General features: G+C 37.2%; 1 protein-coding gene across 3 annotated transcripts in view; it reads right to left on the bottom strand.

Annotated features, from left to right (window-relative positions):
• Positions 1-22,589, bottom strand: part of ZNF106 (zinc finger protein 106) — a 56,586-nt gene that overhangs the window by 10,813 nt on the left and 23,184 nt on the right. Inside the window, exons 4-15 of one of the 3 annotated variants that reach the window (XM_055435862.2) lie at positions 20,247-20,444; positions 14,859-17,039; positions 13,169-13,802; positions 11,927-11,996; positions 10,025-10,179; positions 9,881-9,941; positions 9,059-9,397; positions 6,963-7,743; positions 6,555-6,610; positions 5,294-5,439; positions 3,150-3,284; positions 628-744 (exon numbers count right to left, since the gene is read on the bottom strand). In XM_055435862.2, coding sequence (XP_055291837.2) covers positions 628-744; positions 3,150-3,284; positions 5,294-5,439; positions 6,555-6,610; positions 6,963-7,743; positions 9,059-9,397; positions 9,881-9,941; positions 10,025-10,179; positions 11,927-11,996; positions 13,169-13,802; positions 14,859-17,039; positions 20,247-20,444 — 4,873 coding nt within the window. Of the gene's footprint in view, positions 1-627; positions 745-3,149; positions 3,285-5,293; positions 5,440-6,554; positions 6,611-6,962; positions 7,744-9,058; positions 9,398-9,880; positions 9,942-10,024; positions 10,180-11,926; positions 11,997-13,168; positions 13,803-14,858; positions 17,040-20,246; positions 20,445-20,502; positions 20,836-22,589 lie in introns of those variants that run through there. The other 2 variants (XM_088839758.1, XM_088839757.1) reach the window with 2 other exon arrangements.

Raw genomic sequence — 22,589 nt, 5'->3', positions numbered from 1 at the left:
GACTTTTTCTAAAATACCAACTGGATCATGTCTCTCATGCTTTAAAACTTATAAGTTCAACTACATTAACAAAGCACACAGAGCCATCAAGAATTGGCCTGTATTAGTTTCCTAAGCCTTATCCTGAGACCTACCACATAACAGTGCTCAATAAAGGTTTGCTCAACAAATGGATTTATATTTGGGTAAGGAAAGAATGAGGCCCAAGGGCATGAGGGCAAACCTTGACTTAGTTCAGTTTACAGAACAGGCTACTTTCATGACACCCTAAATCAGTTCTAAACAACATCACTGTCATACTCAAAGGAATTTAAGCTCACTTTTCATGGTGTCATTCTTAAAATGAGACAAACTAGTTTAACCCATGACTCATTATTTGGCCCCAAATCAATAGCCTTGGTTTAATTTAGTAGAGTTACACTTTGGTCCTGGCACACTTGGGCCTGAGCAGACAGAATGCATCCTGTTTCACTTACAACAGAAGGTAAGTTTTTGAGCAGTGGCTAATTCTCCTGCTTTCTCTTACACACACAAAAATAGGAAAATGGCCTTGTCTTTGACTTCTTCCCTTACACACACCACTTCTAAGTGGCATGGGAGTTCAGCCTTCTCTCCCCTACCACTAACCTTTATGTTGAAGGTGACCACAGTGCCATTTGCCAGTCCTGCATAGAGAATCCGCCACCTACTGTGGAGGCAGAGAACCCGGTCTTCCAGCTGTAACTGCTCCACACACTCTCGAGTCTGATAAAAGCACACAATACCTGATCAGTAGAGGTTAAAAGCAAATAAAATATGAAAACTATCCTCTGTGAAACAGAGTGTGAAATTATTTTTTATGAGGAAGAAAATGTTGCATCCTCTACTTTGTAGAAAAGTATCTTAGACTGTTTTCTGCTTTGAAATTTGTGGCTAAAGAATCTCAAGCTGGAGGTAACATAGTAAACAAATATAACTTCTAATAATGTTACCTATGTTTCTAACTCATGCGACAAGTTGACTCACTGGAAAAGACTCTGATGCTGGGAAAGGTTGGGGGCGGGAGGAGAAGGGGATGACGGAGAATGAGATGGCTGGATGGCATCACCGACTCTGTGGACATGAGTTTGAATGTACTCCGGGAGTTGGTGATGGACAGGGAGGCCTGGTGTGCTGTGATTCATGGGGTCGCGGAGAGTCGGACACGACTGAGCGACTGAACTGAACTGAACTGAACTGATGTTTCTAACTTGGAAGGTGGAAATTCTTCAAAGGGCACTATGAACTTGGTTTTAGCCTCTTAAATTAAGTAGCCAAAGAAAAAGCTGCATTTATTGTCTAAAAATGAAAATAAAGATTATAGTTGTATTATCTGATAATTGCATTAATCAAGTACTATGTGCTTTCCTGCAACTGATTCTCTATTTCAACAGCTCCCAAATGCCTCCTTTAAACCAGTATCAGGTTAGCTGGTCTATAATTACCCAAAAAGTTTTCAAAATACATAAAACACCAAGCTCCACCCCTGAACCCTGAGATTCTAACTCAGTAGGCCCAGGAATATGTTTTTTAAAAAATTTCCTTCATAATTCTGATGCATATACAGGTTATACAAACACAGTTTGAGCCTGATGTTCATAAAATGATTTCCATGAATTCCCAGAACTAGGTTTTATTGATAGAATTACCTAGAACAGGGCCAATTACATAGTAAGTACTCAAGATCGAATGCTGTTGAATGATACTAAGTGACTAAAATAATAAAAAAAGAACTGTTAATGTGGATTTGTCTATTTCTCCCTGTAATCCCATCAATATTTCTTTACATATTTTGATGCTGTTATTCTCTTATAAAATACATCACTGTTCTATCTTTCAATCTTGAATATCTTCCATATTGACCCTTGTATAGTTATAAAAAGCTACCCTTGTCTCAGTAGTATTCTTTGTCTTAAAGTCTATTTGCCTGATAATAATATACTACTCTAGCTCTTTTCGTTACTATTTGCAACAGTACATTTTTTCCCCATTCTTTTATTTCAGCCTACCTGTGTCTTTGAATTTAAAAGTGTCTTGTAGACAGCATAGATTTTGATGTTTGTTCTTTATCTAGTCAATCTTTTTCAATTTGAGTGTTAATTCACATTTAATATGATTATTAAATACGGTTAGAGTTAGACTCCAATTTGCTATTTGTCTCATTTTTATTTCCGTTCCCCCATTTCTGCCTTGTTTTGTATTGAACAGTTTTTTTAGTATGCCACTTTAACTCCTCTATTAAATTTTTAAGCTATCTTTCTTTGCATTATTCTTTTAGTGGTTGCTTTAGGGCAGCTGTTCTCAGAGTGTGACCCCTAGACCAGCAGCATCAGTGTCACATGTTTGAAAAGTAAATTCTTGGGCTCTATCCCAACTCTACTGAATCAGAAACTCTGGGAAAGGGATCTAGTAATATGTGTTTTAACAAGCTCTCTAGGTCCATCCAATGTACACTGAAGTTTTGAATCAGCCTTCTAGAGATTACCTCTTTAAATTTTAACAATCTAGTTCAAGTTAATATTGACTTATCCTCAACAAAATATAAGAACCTTATACCAGCATAGTTCTAGCCTCTCCCTTTCCTGTGTTCCTGTTATCTCACATATCCCATCTATATATGTTTAAAACCTCATTACGTGGTATTATAAATTTTGTCTTTTAAAGTTAAGAATATATGTATATATATTTTTCATGCTCACTGATTTTTATATTTTAAATATTATGCAGTTGTGTATATATATGTATATTTTAATGAAAGCAATTTTCTCTCATTTCTTATAATTCATTTAGAAAATTCTTTCTCAGAGGAGAGATCTACTTCTAAGTCTTTAAGCTTAAAAACTTCTTTTAACATTTCTTTTTCTACCTAATACTAATTTTGGCATATGACATGAAAATGAAAAGGAATATTTGTTGGAAAGATCAAAAGATAAAAAGATATGTGGAGAGAGACAGAAAACATGGTTTAGACTTAAGCCTCATTTCTACCAAAGGTTACAAGTGTACTGAAACAATTCAAAAGCAAGAAGGTGAACAGAATGAAGCATCTGTCTCAGTGTCTGAACTCTACCCAGTAAATATAGTCAAAGTGCTTCAGTATCATCACTTCTGATTTCTCTGGACCCACTTACCTTAACATTATAGCAGCGAATGGTATGATCACTGGAACCAGTATAAAGGGCAGCATTCTTCCCAGAGGTCTGAGTAACCAGGAGGCAGTTCACTTTGGAGGTATGGCCCTCAAAGACACCAATGCACTTACGACTCTAAAGTCAAGCACAGTTCAGATCATTACTTGTGGATATAGATGGATAATATAATGTATTTCCTTAAAAAAAAAAAAAAAAAGCTAAAATATACAGTTCATGTTTGTGTCCCCAGAGTCTAGAACAGTACCTAGTATATGGTATCAAAAGGTGTTCAGTAAGTACCTGTTCACTGAATGCCCAGTGAACAGAGGTACCTGCAACTTATATGTTAACTGGGCAATACCCAAAATTGCTTAGGGCAATTTGCTATAACATAGATCAGAATTTTAATTAATGCTAGGCCAAGTCTCTCTAGTATATGGACTAAAATGCAAGCAAATTCGAACTATAGCTAATTACCCAGATAAGTTGCTGCATTTGATTAGTATGTAGAGAAAGCTACACGAAATTCAAAACACATGCCATCACAGGTCCTGGTGTCCCAGGTGTGGTTTCATAATGGAACACCCTGTTATCTCTGTGCACATACTATTATATATATTTACAATGTACATACATACCTACACCTACCTTACAATTTAGAGTTAGAGCCAATTCCCCAAATCTTACACTAAGACCGCCTGGTACCATTGCTTTCTTCCTTCAGTCATCTCTATTGCCCTTCATACATTATTAGGCTAAAGGAATCTATATACCTGTTGCCTATAGTAAACACATTTTCTCAGTCCATCATCTAATCTTTTGACTTTTCAAGACTTCATCAATTTCATGTACTTTCACTGTATTTGTTCAGACAACATAGTGTTCCTAGTTTCTTGGCTATCATTATTGATAAACAGAATTAGTTTGACATTTGTTTTTCCAGTACTCAAGTATGGATGTGAGAGGTGGACCATAAAGAAAGCTGAGTGCTGAAGAACTGATGCTTTTGAACAGCGGTGTTAGAGAACTCTTGAGAGTCCCTTGGACAGCAAGGAGATCCAATCAATCTATCCTAAAGGAAATCAGCCCTGAATATTCATTGGAAGAACTGATACTGAAGCTGAAACTCCAATCCTTTGGCCACCTGATGTGAAGAACTGACTCACTGGAAAAGTCCCTGATGTTGGGAAAGATTGAAGGCAGGAGGAGAAGGGGACGACAGAGGATGAGATGGTTGGATGGCATCACCAACTCGATGGACCTGAGTTTGAGCAAGCTCCAGGAGTTGGTAATGGACAGGGAAGCCTGGCGTGCTGCAGTCCATGGGGTCGCACAGAATCAGACACAACTGAGCGACTGAACTGAACTGATATCCTGTGTGTGCTCAGTCATGTCCAATTCTTTTGCAACCCCATGGATGGTAGCCTGCCAGACTCCTCTGTCCATAGATTTTTCCAGGCAAGAATATTGGAGTGGGTTGTCATTTCCTACTCCAGGAGATCTTCCTGACTCAAGGATCAAACCTGTGTCTCTTGTATCTCTTGCATTGGCAGGTGAATTCTTTACCACGTGCCGCCAGGGAAGCACATATACCAGACTCAAAACTCAAAAGTCCACTATAAGAAAATTAAGAGTTATGAGCATCAGATTAAGTGTGGGGTAATGAAAGACTGCTGCTTTCTTAATAATTTGCACAATTCATCAACTCTCAGGGAAAAATGCCTCTTCTGACACTTTCCCAATGTTCATTCTATCCCTTCTCTATTATGTAGCAACTAGGTGACAGACCTCAGCATCCACTCCAGGGCTGGAACCTGACTGTCCCTAGCTTATTGTTATAATTCCATCTCCTTTTGCCAAGTGACTGTTTAGGGAGGAAAGCACAGGACCCTTTTTTGGCAGTGGGAGGGAAAAGAAACTCTTGTGGCTATTGACATCTGTGAGCAGGAGAACCTGCTTTAGGAAGAGCTGATAGCAGAGAAAATAGAAAGGAGAGAAAGAAAGAATTTAAGTCTCTGGTGACCCCACTGAGTCATTAGATCAACTGTATCTGAAGTTAGCCTAAAGCCTACTCCATCTCTGGAAAGCAAACAGATGTGTGTTTAAAAGAGAACAAAAACATTCAAACTGATGTATCAACTTACCACCAGATTATAAGCTCGGACAGTTTTATCTGCTGAACAGGTATACAGTAAATTCCCAAATATCTGAATTGCATTCACTGCAGCTTGGTGCCCCTCAAAGCTCCCTTCTGTGGGCTCATCGTCATCTCCTGGCTCTGAAGATATTTCTAGAAAACAACAATATGTTTCAGAAATGTGTTGGCTTGTATCTCAAAAGATACTAAGAAATTTAAAACATTATGAAAAAGTGGTCCCTGGATTCTCCTAAAAACCTGGTTCGCTCAGCAAAACACCACATTCTCATTAGTGACCTTCATTATGAAGATTTCGTATTAAGAAAAGGTAGGGAAGGCCTTTCTCTTAGGGAAAAAATACTTACATAGTGAGTCTTTGAATGATACCCTTTAAGGCACTAACTATCTTTCCACATCCAGTCTCCTCTGCTGCCAGTTATTTTATTGAGTAAGGCATTATTTTTAAAGTAATTCCTTCTCAAAGCAAAGCCCACCACCCCCCAGGCCCCAGAGCCAACAAAATATTAATACAGTTGTCCCTTGGTAACCAAGGGGGATTGGTTTCAGGATTCCTCCACCCAACATATACCAAAATCCACAGATGCTCAAGTCCCTTATATAAAATGGCATAGTATTTACATATAACCTATACACATCCTCCTGTTTACAGCTGACCCTTGAATAACATGCTTTGAATTGTGCAGGTCCACTTACACCAAATTTTTTTTTTTCAATAAATGCCCATTACACGATCTGTGATTAGTTGAATCCATAGACACAGAACTGAAGACACAGAAGGCCAACTATTCTAATTAGCTGAACACACGAGAGATCCAGGTTAGAGATGTGAGTTAGAAACTGAAACGCCAGGATTTAAGGATTCAGGGATACCAATAACTGCTGGTCAAAGTAATCTATCCTCTTGGTAATAAGCCCAGTCCCCATCCCCTATTCTATAAGCATATTTAAGTAGATTTAAACCCTGGCTTTAATACTTACAAAGCTTTTTTCCTTGATCAATTTATCAATTCACTCATTTTTTAAAAATATGTAAGATTTATTTACTTAAGTATTCCAGAGTGCATGGACTCTATAGTGATTAACAGCTGTGGCTCTTGGGCTTAGTTGCCCCAAGATGTGTGGGATCCAAGTACCCAGACCAGAGATCCAACCCGCATCCCCTGTATTGGAAGGCCGACTCTCAACCACTGGACCACCAGGGAAGTCCCTCCTGTAATTCATTTAAATAAAACTGAACAACCAAATACCTGAAGAGTTCTTTGATCCTTTTATGGAGGAGATCACAGTCTGAGTTTCTGCCACACTACAAAATAATAGCAAAAGTCTTCTTAGCATCTGTATGAACAGGACAAGTAGGAAAACTTGTATTTTCCGAACTCAAAAAATTACTCTGAACAATGGACAAAATAGCAACAATACAAGATCAGTTTCTGCATGTGAAATTTTTATATGAAAGGAAAAAACAGTAAATATTTACAACACAAGTGAGAAAGCAGAAACTCTCCATTGCTAAGGAGATATCCATATCCGTCCACCCATCCCTACTGATTTTCTATAAATGTGACTCTAAAAAAATTCTGATTTGGAACAAAAAGTTCTGTTTTCTAATGAAAGAATGGTGAAAGCTGCTCTTATTGGACCAACAGTATCCTTACCTTACAGGGATGCCATCTTTATAGCGAGTGCCAATCTCACTGGTAGAGCTAACTTCATCACAACCAGAGCGAGAAGTTTCTAATGAGTTTTGCTCTGTGGAGTTCCAAATATCCTTTTTAGATGGGCTATCTGGTTTCTCTTCTCCAGATTCAGAAGAATCAATGGCTACCACTTCTAACTGAGGATTAGGAACTTCTAGGACTTCAAGAGACGAGTCACTATCTGGTTCATCTCTGACACTTTCTTGTTCTGGGCCAGTTCTGCTATCTTCCCAGGTGGAGGTTGTCACTTTCCCCCCTTTAGCAGACTTTCCAGTTTTTACTTTCCTTACAGGTTTAGCAGTAAATACATCCTGCTCAGTGTCACTGTTCTCAGGAACATGGGCAGCCCGCAGAGTTTTCTTCTTCCTAAGTTTCTTCTTTTTCTTGTTCCCCCTAGCTTCAGCTGATGTCAGAGTGGACTCTGCCTGTTGTTCTGGCTGGTCAGCTGGAGAGTGGGGCTCTTTCTCTAAAGGGGTTTCTGAAGCAAAGGATAATCTTGGAAAAGAACTGGTACAGGCTTCAGACCCACTGTGGCCTTTGTTTGGCTCTTCACTTTCTTTATCTATGCTAGGAAGACCAGCTGATTGGGAAGAGGGACTGTTCCCTCTGTTTCTGGTAACTCCTTGCTCCACAGAAAACTTCAGTTCTTGGCTAGGCTCATGGAATCTCTCTGTTAGCTCTGATAAGGACATTGCTGCAGTGGTAACTGGATAAACTGGATAATTGTCACTGATCTCTCCTGAATTGAGAAGGAAAAAAAAAATTATTCCATCGTCTTTGTGCCTGCTATGTGTAGTCATATACTACAGTTATCACTGACTGAATTTCTATCAAATAATATTACCCTTTGATGATATGTTAACAACTTTAACAGTCATGGTTTTGTTATCTCACTCCTCAGCTTCATGTATATCTAGTACAGTATTTATACACTTTGCCTTGCATTAATCTCAAATAATGTGCATGTCTTACATCCTAGAAAAGCTCCTTTTATGGACGGAGATTGTTTCTACTGATCTTTTCTCTTTCTTGTTTGAAACAATGAATATGAATTACTTTCGCAGTCAGAAAAGGAAATCTATTAAAAGCTATTTCTGAAAAAAGTGTCACATTAAAAAAAAAATACTAAATACTATCCATATAAAAGTAACAAAATTCAATATGAAAGATAACATATATTTGATGTACATATCAATGATTAGTGCTGCAACAAATAGCAAAATTTAGGATGATTCTTCAGACTTTTTGTTCAAAAAAAAAAGAATACCACACAATATCAATTTGTTTCTTAATTTTCAATATAGCACCACTGTGGTTATACAAACTTTAGGTAAGATTTTAAACAACTTAGAATTTATTCTCAAACGGTAACCAGATAAGGATTATTTTATAAAGAGAGTAAAATCCCTGGCTATTTGTCAAAACCCCCAAGTTCCTGTTAGATGATTCCAAACACCAGAGACCTCTGCCTTTCCTCATGGCCACCAGTTCCTCAGGTCTGTACTTGAAATGATAAAAACAGTTAAGTAATGAGAAATCCAGAAGATGAATCTAGAAAACTGACTGTTCAATGCCATTTATCTCATGAAAAACATACAATTCTGTACCGATCCTAATAAATGGAACCTGTTACATGCTAATCCAAAGTCTTTAGCAATCCTGTATTAGAGAAAATTAGAAAGAGTTACCAATATTAAAATAATGCTCCTAAATAAGAAGACTTAAAGAAAAACTATAGTAACTTTTTAAAAAAATATTTATTTATTCATTTATTTGGCTGTGTGGGGTCTTAGTTGTGGCACACAGGATCTTCTATCTTCATTGACGCATGTAGGATTCTTTTAGTTGTGGACGCAGAATCTTTATTTGTAGCATGTGGGATCTAGTTCCTGAGGCCCCCTGTATTGGTAGTGTGGAGTCTTAGCCACTAGATCACTAGGGAAGTCCTGTTATAACTTTAGTTTTAATGGACAAGTATGACGTTACATCACTAATATATAATTACCCTAGACCCACTATAGGATTGCCCTTAACATAGAGAAAAGTTTACATACTATTAGCTTTCAGTAATTCCTTGGACACACTGCAAGCAGAGCCTTGTGATATGGCATTCACAGTCTCTTCTTGTTCAGGAGACATGGGTTCTTGTTTAATCTGAACTGATGAGTCTGGAGCAGGAACACTGCCATGAGCTTGGAAAGAAGATGTGATTGCTTGAAGAGGGGTTCCAGTGGACGATGGAGACATGTGGGAAGACAGAGGTTCCAGGAAATTCGGGAAAAAAGGACTAGGCAGAAGTGTGCCATCAGTAGATGTTTGAGATCTAACATTCTTCTGTTCTCGTGTAAGGCTAGAGGGAACCTGGTCTGGACGTTCAGAAGGTTCATATGTTTCTAGAATGGGAAACGTACACACATACAAATGCAAAAATGTTATCTGAAAAGCCACTCATTACTGAGCCAGCTCGCATATTTAAAGATTACAAGAGAATTTTAAAGATGCTCATAAGTCTTTAAAATAGATTGTTATGTAAGCTATATGTACAATCAATGAGGATACAGACAGGCAGGCACTAATATTCTAATTTTTCAGATTTTAACTGACTTCTCCAAAGTCACACTGGTACTAATAGAAGAGTCAAATTTGTACCCCAGTCTTGGGATGCCTAACCCAAGACTCTTTCTATAACAATATTTCTATTGCTAAGCATTCTGGGGACGTACAGTCTTACAGGTCTTTCTACAGAAGGATGAAATCAAGGAGACACGAGAATAATCACATTAACTTTTTTATAACTACTTTAATCCCCCTCTAGAGAAAGAAAATCATAAAGTAACAAGTTACAGATAGTCCAATCCATCAGATTCTCTGAATACCTTGTAATCCCTGTAGAATCTGTATTCTATGGGTCCTCAGGGCACTCATCTCCATAGTTATCTAAAAATAAAGTATTTTGTTAAGCATTTTAAAATTCAACTTTAAGATTATTCATTTTCATTAAACATTCCATCTGCTGTTACCTGCTGCTTAAGCATAAGTAGCCTTTGAACTTCAACATAAGCTGTCTGAAGTGCTGCACGAGCTTGTAGAAGATTGTTATCCATGCACTGCAATGATTTGTTTAGTTCTTCCTCTCTTAAAGAAATATTCAGCAGTTGGTCAACCTGAGAACGTTCTGTCAAAAGAAACCATAAGGCTTAGTTTAATATTGGAGACTTCTCTTTAATACTCCAGGGAACTGCATCAATTATCTAGGGTAGGACTTTATTTTCTCCCCACTAGGTCACTGGAAGGAGACTCATCAAATTTTTTACAAATCACATAGTCAAGCCACATGCTATCAGAGCTAGAGACCAAGCCTTGTGGTTTCAAGTGTACCTCCACATAGTACCATCTTACCACATCACCATCTTCAACAATGACGCTTCCAAGCAAAACCTCTGCCCTGGGGAAATCAACTCCTGTAGGTTTCACTTTCCATCTTCCTTTATCTACTACCCTCTTCAATCAAGGCTTTGGTTTAGATTGGGCCCCAAACCTAAAATGCTTGCACTCTCTTCTGGATTCCTATTTTTCTAGTCTGTTAGTTAATTTAAAATAGTTCTCTTTAATACAAAATTAAAACCTTAATATATTAAGGTTCTTTAATATAAAATTCTTTATTTTATATTTCTTTTCTAACTACCAACCAGAACCTTCTACTAAGGTGTCTCTAAAGTCCTTTAACTCAAGGGATCCAAAAGGGAACTCCCATCTTCTTCTACCCTCACCTGTAACTCTCATAAAATTTTCTAGCTCTATAAATAAAGCTTCCCTGGTGGCTCAGATGGTAAAGTGTCTGCCTCCAATGCGGGAGACCCAGGTTCAATCCCTGGGTTGGGACGATCCCCTGGAGAAGGAAATGGCAACCCACTCCAGTACTCTTGCCTGGAAAATTCCACGGACTGGGGAGCCTGGTTGGCTACAGTCCATGGGTTCACAAAGAGTCGGACATGACTGGGTGACTTCACCTCACTTCAATATAAAATAACTTTAATATAAAAAATTTAAGTAAATAAAAATATTTATATGTAATATAAAATAATATATATTTTCCTGAAGAAAATATAGCTTTGAAATAAAATTTCCTACTACGTGTATTTGTCATCTTTATATCTGTCTCTTTCTCATGCAATATGCCAAGACCGCTCCCCTAAATTCCAGACCCACATATCTAACTACCGACCGGATACTTCTACTACGGTGTCTCTATAGTCCTTTAACTCAAGGGATCCAAAAGGGAACTCCCATCTTCTTCTACCCTCACCTGTAACTCTCATAAAGTTTTCTAGCTCTATAAATAAAGCCATCACCTGCTCCAGCTAGAAACTGGTATCATCTTTGACTCCTACCTTATCACATCCAGTCACCCAAAGTTCATCCAGTTACTTCCTGCACTAGATCTTATACTGAAATGGTGTGAGAATCAGTGAAAGGCAAGAGTCATAGAAGCCTATCAGTCAGGGAGTCCCACAAATAACTTCTCTCCTTAATTCACATGAGAAAAGCAACCAAGATTCCTCAGAAAGTGTGAAATGGCTATAAATGACCAAGAGGGATAAAATCTTGTACTAAATGTCTTGTTTGTCTTCATTCCACTGAAAAGGCCCAGTGAGACTTTCTGGTTTTATACTGAACTCAATTAGTCCATGATATATATTAATTTCAGCTTTCTGGTTTAGGTGGTATCACATGTTTCTTCTATAGCTCCAACTGGATATAGTAGAAAATCAAACATTTTCTATGCTCTTAAGCAAGGCAACAAAAATATAAATTAATAAATGGGTGTTCTCTGTTTGATAAGCTACACTTGTATATCAAGTTGTAAAGGGCGGAAGTGATACAGGAACAGTTTCGTTTTGCCAGAATATTCTATACTGTACCTTTCTTTCCTTTAATTTTCCTTCTTTTATTTTTTCTCTCAAGGCTTGGCAGTTCAGGAGAAGATCCATCCTAAGGAGATTAAAAAAAAAAAAGAACAATATTAAATATGCAAAGGCCATTATCCAGGAGGGGGAAAAAGAATCAGTTCTAAGTAAGTCATACATTATTATTCATGATTGCTACCATCAGGATAGTTAGGAGTTTCATATACACCATATGAGCTCAAATATTAGTTGACTGAATGTATCTGACAAAAAAAAAATCAAGTTCAAGTACCTCCCTGGCATCCTAAAGGTAGTAAAGCCCAAGGGCTTGGGCAAAGCACTTCACCTTGGTAAAAGCTAGTAAAACATATCTGATTTCATAGTTTCTACTTTAGAATTCAGCAAGAAAATCTTTACAACAAAAAGCTCAACAGTCTGTGAGATAAGACCCAAGACATCAGCTATGCCATAAGATAATCAATCTCTCATCCAACACTATCTGCTACAACATCTAGTTCAACAGGGCAGAGATGGAATTTGAACCCAGGTCTACAACCCATGCCTTTAACTAGTTTGTTATATTGTCTCAATATTAAAGGAAACAGTCCATTTTCTGAGTGTCAGATTCCAGTCTATACTACTATCAGCAACTCTTTCTTTTCAGAAAGGGGTCCTGAAAGGGTTAAGGAATATTAACCATCACAGGTGCCAAAAGAGAAGTGTCAGTGAAGTAATGGATTTTAAAAAGACCAGGCTAGGCAACATAAGTATAAAAGACAAAGTAACAGAGACTAAGACTATGCTCATATGGATGTACTCTCATAGTATTAAAGCTACCTTAGTAAGCCTAATAGTTCTGGGTCCAACAAGCATCCATGCCCTACAAATACAATACTAGAGTAACTTTCTTCAATAGCAGTACAAAATGCATCATGAAAATAGATGAAGTTACAGCTGAAGATGTGGCTCATTCCTTGGTCAGGTGATACAAAGAATCATTGGCTTAGAGACTAGTTTTAGAGATGACTTCGTATTTTCCCAGTACTGTACATTCATATTCAATTACATCTAACTTAGTAGAGCTACTCAGTGAAAGAAACCAGTAGGACAGAAATATGAAAGTAAGAGTCTCAGAAATCTTCTATTTCAGAGTAGGGCAAAACACAAGCCCAGGTACCCAAGAAAAACATTAAGTTTTTCTTATCATAGCCAAGTCACTACATGAAATGTTCTACAAAACACAGGAATCATACTCACTCCAGTGGCTCTTCGTTTCTTTCTAACATTCTGGCCATCATTCTGTTCAGCACCAGAGGTACAGCTGCTGTCTGTGGCTGCATCTGCCAAACTGGAGTTTGCAAGGGCTGAGGATGCATTTGATGATAAAGAGTTCCCTTCTCCATTACTCTCCTGGGCATTATGATTCTCTGAAAGTAGTGTAGAGCTCTCCTGGCTGTGCAGCTCTTTTGTCAAATGCATCAAAGGTATTGTACGGTCGGGAGATAACTGCGCGCTATGTCGCCTTCGAGTAGCAACATTTTCAGTTCTTTCATCTGTTCTTAGGGAGGCAGCCAGAGGTGTCACTTCCTGCTTAAGGCTCATGGTTGGTTTTTGACTCTGTGCGGATCTGAATGAATTATTAGGTGAAAAAATCTGCTGGGGCTCATTTTCTTTGCCTGTGCCTTCCTCACTGAAGAAGCTATACACAGAAGGAGCCCTGTCCATGATCACACTGCTCTCTGAAAGGCTTCGCTTCCTTGCCAACCCAGGGGATGAAGAAATGGAAACACCTTCCCACTGGAATCCTTCTAAATCGGACAGATCAGGCTCCCCATCCAGATCCAAGACCTCTTGCTCATTTTGAACCAGAGGCACCATTTCTATGCCAAACCTCAAAAAAGAAAAAGAAAAAAAATAAAAATTCATAAATCAGACACAGCTGGGAGAGGGGGCAACACTTAATGTGCCAAACCCTGCTAGGCACTGAGATTACAAATGTAAACAGATGGCTTCTGCCCTCAAGGAGCTTATAGTCTAGTAATTCTAAACATAAAGTAAGTTAACTCTATTATAAGTATTGTAATATAACAAGTAGTAAATTAGATATTTGTATATAGCTACATACAAAGGGAAGGAATAAAAACTGAAGGTTTTATTTAATATGGAGCTCTAAATCAACAGTAAGTATGTAATTTTTAACAGCTAACAAACAAAAGTGTTCATCAAGCATTTACAAGCAACAGACACCATGCTAAGAACCTCATAATTTCAATGATACTCACAAGTTACAGGAAAAGAAAAGAAAGTACTATAAATATGTTATTTTAACAAGGATGGAAATTTAAGCCTGGAGGGCTACATAATTAAAACACAGCAGGATGATCTGCAAGTAAGCAAACCTATATTGAAGAAAATATAGGTTTTCCCATTCAGAAAAGTTTAGTGCCTTAACGTAAGGTGAACAGCCAAACTATTACACAAGTACTCAGGATAATGTATTTTGTGATCACAAATACAATGCCCACAGCAGATACAGAAAGATAACCATCTACGTTCTAAGTAAAAGGTAATGAGAAGTTATATCTAAAAGTTGCATCACTTATTAAGATCTATAGTTAAATACAGGGCTACAGATAGATATTTTTGTAATGCTGTCACTTTATGGCCCCTATCAACAAAGTGATGGATTTCTAATGGTATTTTCCCCACTTCATTTCTCTGAAGTAGGTGTGCTTCTTTGTAACCTGAATTCCCTGCTAGGAAACACTTTATTCCATTTGTTATAGAGTAGCAGTCACTCTTGGATATTTAAACCAGACATCTACAACAGACATTTTTTTGCAAACATTTAATTAAACTCAACAAGTAGAATTCTCTTGACCACAGCCAAAGGGTAAGTTTAAAAGGAAAAAAAAAAAGGAGATGGATACTGAAAAGAGGCACACACCTGGGTAAGCCTTTGCCTAGCTCTTGCTTTTTCTTGGTTACTTGCTGAATGACCTGTTCCCAGTTGACATTTCTTCGAGATGCATTTAGAATCTGTCGAAGGGTTGGCTTGAGCCCAGATTCCTTCTCTGTCTCACTCTTTCGATGACCACTGATATTGCGGATGCGGCGAGCACTATTGAGGTTTGGCTCAGGAAGGTGTGCTCCAGTTTTGCTCTTCAAGCTAATGTGCCGGGTTAGATCTCTCTGGAGTGAAGCAGGAAAGCCAAGCTTGCTTAGTTCAGGCAGGAGGGGGCCTGAGGGTTGACCTATATTGCTTTTTTGAAGCTCAGCATCCAAGCTAGTACTCTCAAAGCCTTCGGTTTCATAAGATTCATGAGATTTAACAGGGTCATCCACCTGTGCATCTTCTAGAGAGGTTTTCAAATCTAGCAGTAAACCAGACTGTGGGCTGGCTACAGATGTCATTTGTAACTCAGTTTCTTTTTGGTGAACTGCTGAGTTACATGGGGAAGTGGATGGTTTTCTAGATGTCTCCAGGGTTTGGTCATCCCCCCTTTTCTCATCAGCAGCAGGAGTACTGCAGGATAAAACTTCTGTAGTTGTAGAACCCAGGGTTTCGATTTTTGTCCCATGCTTTTCTGTGTCAGATATCTCTCCATCACTTTCATCTTCTAATGTGTGTACTTGAAATTCAATCTTCAAAGATCCTTTTTCAGACTCTTCTACATTTCTACTTGCTTTTGCATAATTCCTGGTCCTTTTAGAAGCGCTAAGTGGATTTTGCAATGACTCATGACACTGCAGCATATCTTTGGCTTTCTGTAATGAATCACTTAAATTTTCATCAGGATCCCTTTGAGTTCCAAGTGAACTTTTATTATTTCCTTTTAAAACATGAGGACCTGAACTTCGCATTTTGGATATGCAAGAACTCTGATTATCTTCCACAGTGGGTTTAGTCAAAGGATTTGAGTGTTCCCCAGGGAAAAAAGAATTAATTTTGGTGTTTTTTGAGGGATTCTTTGAATCTTGCTTTTGAGGAACTGATTTAGTGCCTGGAGTTGGAAGGAGTGGGGATTTTAATGATGGCGTCTTACTTAAATTAGGCTCTTGTTCAGGTTTTTCTGTAATGGGGCATTCTCTCACCACCTCACAGGAAGCAGTGCAGTCAGAAGAGGTTTTGTGTTTAAGAGATCCAGTATGTTTTTCTTTTTTTGTTTTCAGTTTTCGAGAATTATTTGTCTTTTCATTTTGGGGCTCTTTTATTCCCATGGTTATCAAGCTAAAATCAAAGAGAGGCTTATCTATCATTTCTGACTTGTTACCAGTGACTTCTTTCATTCCTGATTGTAAATCCAGAGTCTTCTGTGAAGGGTAAGGAGTCCAGCGACGGAGCTTTTCCCTTGCTACACTGCCACTCTTCCCACCAATTTTGGAAGTGAAGGTGTCTGTTTGTTTAGAGGTTTGGCTTTCGAGCTGCTCAAAATTGAAGTCAAGCAAGCCTTCTGAATGAAACTTACCACTTGCAAATCCTTCAGAAGGACCTCTGTACGTGGCAAATGCACCAACTTTGTCATTTTCTTGCCGTTGCCACTTATATCTGTCTTGATTGTATTTGTTTGACTTAGATTTCGTATTCCATATCATATTCATGTCTTCCATTTGACAGTTAGAACTTCTGTTTCTGCCCGGTTGAAATTTGTCTCCGGGGCCACTGTAATTCCAACTATTTGTACCACGTGCACTGGATTTCCAATTTCCGTTACTGCTGTTCGTATGCCAACTGGAAAAGCCACCTGTTCCTTCAGAATGCCAACTGGAATTCCTTCCTGTACCATTATGATTCCAATCTACTGTCCCACTATTTGAATGCCAACCACCTCCAGAATTACTATGGTTGTGAAACCAAGGTGAGGAACCTCCTGTACCACCCTTATGCCACCCAGAACATCCTCTTGATCCACCATTATTCCTTGAAGAATGTGTGAAGCTGTTTTTCCTAGTGTTACTATAGCCATCTTTCTCCCACTTCCTGTCCCGCTGAGGAGGTCCACGATGATGCCGCGCTGGCTGGCTGTAGCTCTCTCTGTCTTGGTAAGGGATTCGGTCTTCTCGTCTCCATTGGGGTCGCCTGTCATCAGAGTTTATTTCTTGGCTGCTATTGGAAGGTTCATCTTGTCTAGAAGAAAAACAGTCTTTTATTAGTGATTTAAAGGAGTTCTCATGATTCCTTTAAAGAAATAACCCACCAAACATGCCCTCTGCCTTCTTCCTCTGTCACTTAGAATATGTAATTTAAAGAGTTAAAAATAGTCTTATTTTTAGTTCAAATAGTGATTGCTTTCATATCTTTAAATGATATAAACTTATATTTCACAATTTATTGATTTAAAATATCTTATATTTATCAACCCCAAAATATTAAAAACTTGACACATTTATACTATCTTTCCTCTCCTGCTCCTGTTTTTCTTAGCATATTTGAGGAATGCATTCCTATCATCCAATTATTTTTATATTACACAACTTTTCAAAAAGAGGAGCAAGTATACTTTGTAGCTATGGTTAATTATCATAGTTAACACAATTTAAATCCAGCTGTTCTTAATACCATGATTTCTTCAATTGTTGGTTCTTTCTGAAAACCCAGTTTCTTAACCTATTTTAAATGGTAAGATTTTACTCTGCATAATAACTTTCATTAATAAACACTTTATTAAGTACACATTCAATGACTATTAGTAGTGAAAGAAAACTTTTATGCATAGTTCCTGTTTCTGAAGGGCTTATAACCTAGCTAAGGAAATGAGTAAGGTCAAAAACAGGAATAAAATAGCACATAACAAACAAGTAGCATCCACGATAAATGCCATAAAAATTTCATGAGCCAGAGGTTTTTAAAAGAAGTTACAGCTGTTTCAACTATTCACGTTAGACAAGAAGCCCACAGAAATGTGAATAAATTTAAGCAAACATCATGGGAATCAGCATAAATCCATTTTTCTTCAAAAAGTACCTATGTTTTGCCTAACTCAGTATTTCACTGAGTGTGGTAAGGTGCTCAAAAAACTGAATAATATTAAGTAAAATTACTGAGTACCTACTAATCATAAGGCATTTATTGCTAAACACTACAAAGATTATCTCATTTAATTTCCACAACTCTGCAGCAAGCATTATTATTTCTACTTTTTAGATATGGAAACTGAGGATTAGAGAGGTTAAATAATTTGCCTAGAGTAAGTGCCTAACTTGCCTAGTTAGTGTTATGGCAGAAATTTGAACTTTGGCAGTCTAACTCTAGAGCCCACTTTCAAACTGAAGTATAGTTGATTTAAAATGTTGTGTTATTTTCTACTATAAAGCAAAGTGATTAGGTTATATATGTATATATACATATATATATACTCTTTTTCATATTTTTTCTATTATGGTTTAACACAGGAGACTGCATAGTTTCCTATGCTATAGAGTAGGACCTTGTTGTTTATCTGTTCTATATGTAATAGTTTGTATCTGCTAATCCCAAACTCCCAGTCCATTTCTCCCCTATCCCCCTCCCCACTGGCAACCATAAGTTGGTTTCAAGCCCATACTCTTGACCACTAGACCTTGATAGAATGAAAATCTCAAAACTGAAGTTTGACAGAATGAAAATCTCAAAGTTTCTGCAAGTGGGTTCCCTCCTCTGAATCTGAACCTGACATAAATTTTAAACTCAGTACTGACTTTAATAGCTTCTAATGTCTCTAAGATTTTGGACACAAAATGGAATTTTTCTGTTTTTCACTTTTAGGATAAAAGCTAATTCGCCTTAAAGTTCCAACATCCACTTACATTATGAATTACAACTACTGCTAAACAGGAGATCCTAAGTCCCCAAGTGTTCCTACAGACACTTGGAAGATTTTTATACCACCATGAACCAATTTGCTTTTTTAGTTTCTAAGCTGAATGCAACTTCTGACATCCAAGGAGATCACTGACTAGGTCTACTAATATCATCCAGAAATGAGAATTCGGCAATAAGTCAGTCACAAAGTAAAATTCCCAGATTATCATGAATTCGCTAGGTCAGGGGGACAATAGCATGTAGCTATACCCACAGCTGAAAAAGAATAATCTAAATTAAAAACCTCATGAAGGAAAAAAGAAAAAACATCATGAAGAAATAAGTAGATGACTTTATAAATATGTCACCAAAGAGGGTTATTAAATTAATCAAAGACTAGTGACTGCAACAGGCATGTCTAATTTACTGAGAAGCTTTTACTCTCTGACTTAATGTTTAATCATTTACACAGATAAGCTAATAATGGCACAAGAATGTTAGAACAAAAATAGAAGTTAGTCTTCTAGAGGCTCCAACGCCCTAAAACAAGAGTAAACTGTAGCTATATAAAAGTAGTGAGAATGTCATTTGAAGGATAAACAACTAAACAATTTAAGAATCAAATGCTGCTATGGACATTTTAAAACTAAGAAAGTCCCTTTCAAAGACCTGTTCAAAAAGCTTTTAGCATACAGAATAACAACTACTTCTTTTTTATATTCAAACTTCATTCTAACTGAAAATGAAATACAGATCAGGTATAACTAGTATTCAAGATGGATCTTTAAAATTTTTAGAATCTGAAATGCTTTTTGTCATGTTCCAGAACTTAAAATAAATCATCCCACTTCATAACTGGTTCTATATCTTTTACTCGTATCTGAAATTTTCTGCTTCATTAAACTTTTCAGACCATGAATCAGTAAGGTTAAAATATAAAAGGCTAATACCTAAATTATAGATGAAGGTATGAAACTATCTAGTACAAGCTATAAAACTTATATTGTTGAAATGATTCTGACACTGTCCAATATACAGCATAAATTTATTCAAGAAATATTTACTGAAGAAATTAATAATAAAAGGATAAATCAAACTTATCAGAAGCACCATGTTAATTCACATTAGGCAAATGAAACTTATCTTTCCACTAGAAAATTCAGATACCAAACATCAATTTATTGGTACCCCCCCACATTGGAACTAATACAAACAATTCTAAACATAGTTATCAGCATGGTAAAAATTTCAGATATGTAACAGCTATGGCTAGTTTTTAGATAGGGTCAATACTGAGGTTTGTTTTTTTTAAGGAGTTAATACAGTAGTTCAATCAAGCATTCCATTGCCTTTTAAGATTAAGATGACAATTTCAAGGTAAACTTTATAATTAAGGTCAATCTGTGGCATAACACTGCAAATCAATTAAAAATTAAATTAAATTTTAAAAAAGACAAATCTGAATGCTACAGGCTGAACAGAATGGAAATGGAAAATGTACTCTCTCCTACACTGTTTCACATAGGCTTTTAAAAATATCAAATTATTACTCACCGACTTTGTTCTTTCCTTTGTTTTATTAACTGAACGAGTTCCTTGTCAAAATAATCTTCCTCTTCTTCTTCCTTTCCATCATCTTCTCTTTCTTGGGCATCAACATTATCTTTGTGCAACTGGCCAGAAATGTGCTTTGCATATGCAGAAAGACCCACTTCTGTAACCCCGCACACTCGGCACTCATGACTACTGTCCCTAGGGAAAGAGGGAGATGAGGGACATTCAATGCTCCCCACTGGCATGGCACACTCACCAGATCTGTTATAGTTTCCTCTGAAAGACACTGTACACTTTGGCACAGTGAAAAATTAGTGCTAATCAATCTCAATGCTCCTTTCATCACTTTTAATAAGTTTGTTCATAAGTTACTTTTGAAATGAATTAAGGATTCTTTTCCAGCAATCAAGAGGCAATACACTTCAGAATAATATAGTTTAAGAGAAAACTTCTTGAATTGCTGTACTTAAAACCTTGCCAGAGGAAACGTGGTGAAAGGGGAGGCAGGGCAGGGGGCTCAGAGCAAACAGAAGTTGCTCTGGAGCACACCCATGATGCCAACTGCACTCAGAAATCCTGGTGACAGCACTCACATTTAATCTCTGGCTCAAAAGCTTTCTCCCAGTGAAAAGTAAGGGGTGGAGAAAAGAGTAGGAGACAGAGCCAATCACAGCCTAGTAACTAAATCGGAACAGCTGGAGCTCTGCCTGGAATGTGAAGATTCCGGACTCCAGGACAAATGACAAGAGTAGTCTCAGCAAACTTTTTTGGTCTCAATGATACATGTGATCTACATTCTGCTTCAGAAGGGTTTATTTTAAAGGGAATGGAAAGCATTTCAGTTGTAGGAAGTTAACAGCTGTGCTAGGCAAATGGTTTTTCTCAGGTTTCAGAAAAGAACACCATTTAGAGAGACGTAAAATCAGGTTCTCAGTTAAGATAATTGAACAGGCTTTTTCTTCTTTTACTTTACACACTTAATAATATCTCATATGTGGCCAGTTTAAGAAGCCAAAGTCTTGAATCAATGACCAGGGCTGTAGTAGATGAATAATTTAACTGCATTTTTAGCTTCTTGAGTCCCTTAATCAGCTCAGCTATCCATGCAGTCACTATGAGAAACATCGGAACACCATGGGTACAGTGTAATGAATAGACAGTAATGTCCACTCAATAATCCAAATTGGCTTTTCTCTGTATCATTTGTCTTGGGTTAATACTAGTGATATTTTTGCACTTCCTATGCCATTCTATAAAAATACACAAACACATACACAAAAAGACATGTTGTCTTTAATTTAATAAGACAGACATAGACACACACACACACGACTCTGCTTCATCTTTCCCCTCATATCCATCCATACATGGGCAGAATTCATTTCAGCTAACCAGAAGAGACCCTCAAAATAAAGCCCCTCATTTACTAGAAGATGGTTTCTGTCACAGATGATCTGAACATTCATTAAAAAAAAAAAAGGAAAAACAACTTATCGAGTAACTACTAAATTCCAGACAAACTAAGTATATGGTTAATGGTGACAAATTATAAATAAACAATGCCAAATAAGTTAAAACAAAAAAACCCCACTGTTTTGTCACTCTGTACCTATCATGAAAAACACCTCAGAAAAATGGAGAAAATTCATAAGCTTCCATTTTTTTTTGACTTTGTAACTTACATGCTCTGGATGCAATATAGTCTATGACGCTAACATTCATTTTAATGAGTTCTGACCAGATTCCTCAAGTTACTCTGAATATCTATATACTAATTCCTTCTAATTCTCCAGGAACTTAAATATATTATTTTCAGAGAGTTTTCCACTGTACTTACTATAATTATATACTTAAAAAAAAGAAAAATAATCCTCAACTTTCTCCAGTTTACCACACTCACCTCTCAAGCAACTAAAATTATGGTAGTTCATGAATGTTAACTTGTAACAGAAAGCAAGCCTTTTCTCACAGCAACAAAGAACTTTATATAAATAGAAATCTACCCCCAAAGGGCAGTATCAGAACAATCTGAAGATTGTAACAAATTTAGAATACATAATTTCCCCTAAAATAACAACTCAGATCAACTCAGTTTTCTGGTTAGAAAATCTTTTGGGCTTTAATCTCTCTACAACTGGAATGTTTTTAGTTCACTTTTCCACCTAAAAATTTATACAACGCTAAACTGTATATTTCAGTACGAGGGACTTCATTCTAAAAGGTATTCTTAAATAAAAACCCTGATTTTTTTCCTTACTTCTAAAATGCAGAGTTTAAATAAAAAAGAAAATGCAGATGGTTTTTTTTTGGAGGGGGTTGTGGAGGGAGCTGCGCCTTACAGTT

Source organism: Moschus berezovskii, chromosome 9 (genome assembly GCF_049115385.1).
Source record: "Moschus berezovskii isolate FMDL1 chromosome 9, NW_MosBer_1.0, whole genome shotgun sequence".
Classification (NCBI taxonomy): Eukaryota; Metazoa; Chordata; class Mammalia; order Artiodactyla; family Moschidae; genus Moschus; species Moschus berezovskii.
This window is presented reverse-complemented; position numbering and strand designations above follow the sequence as displayed.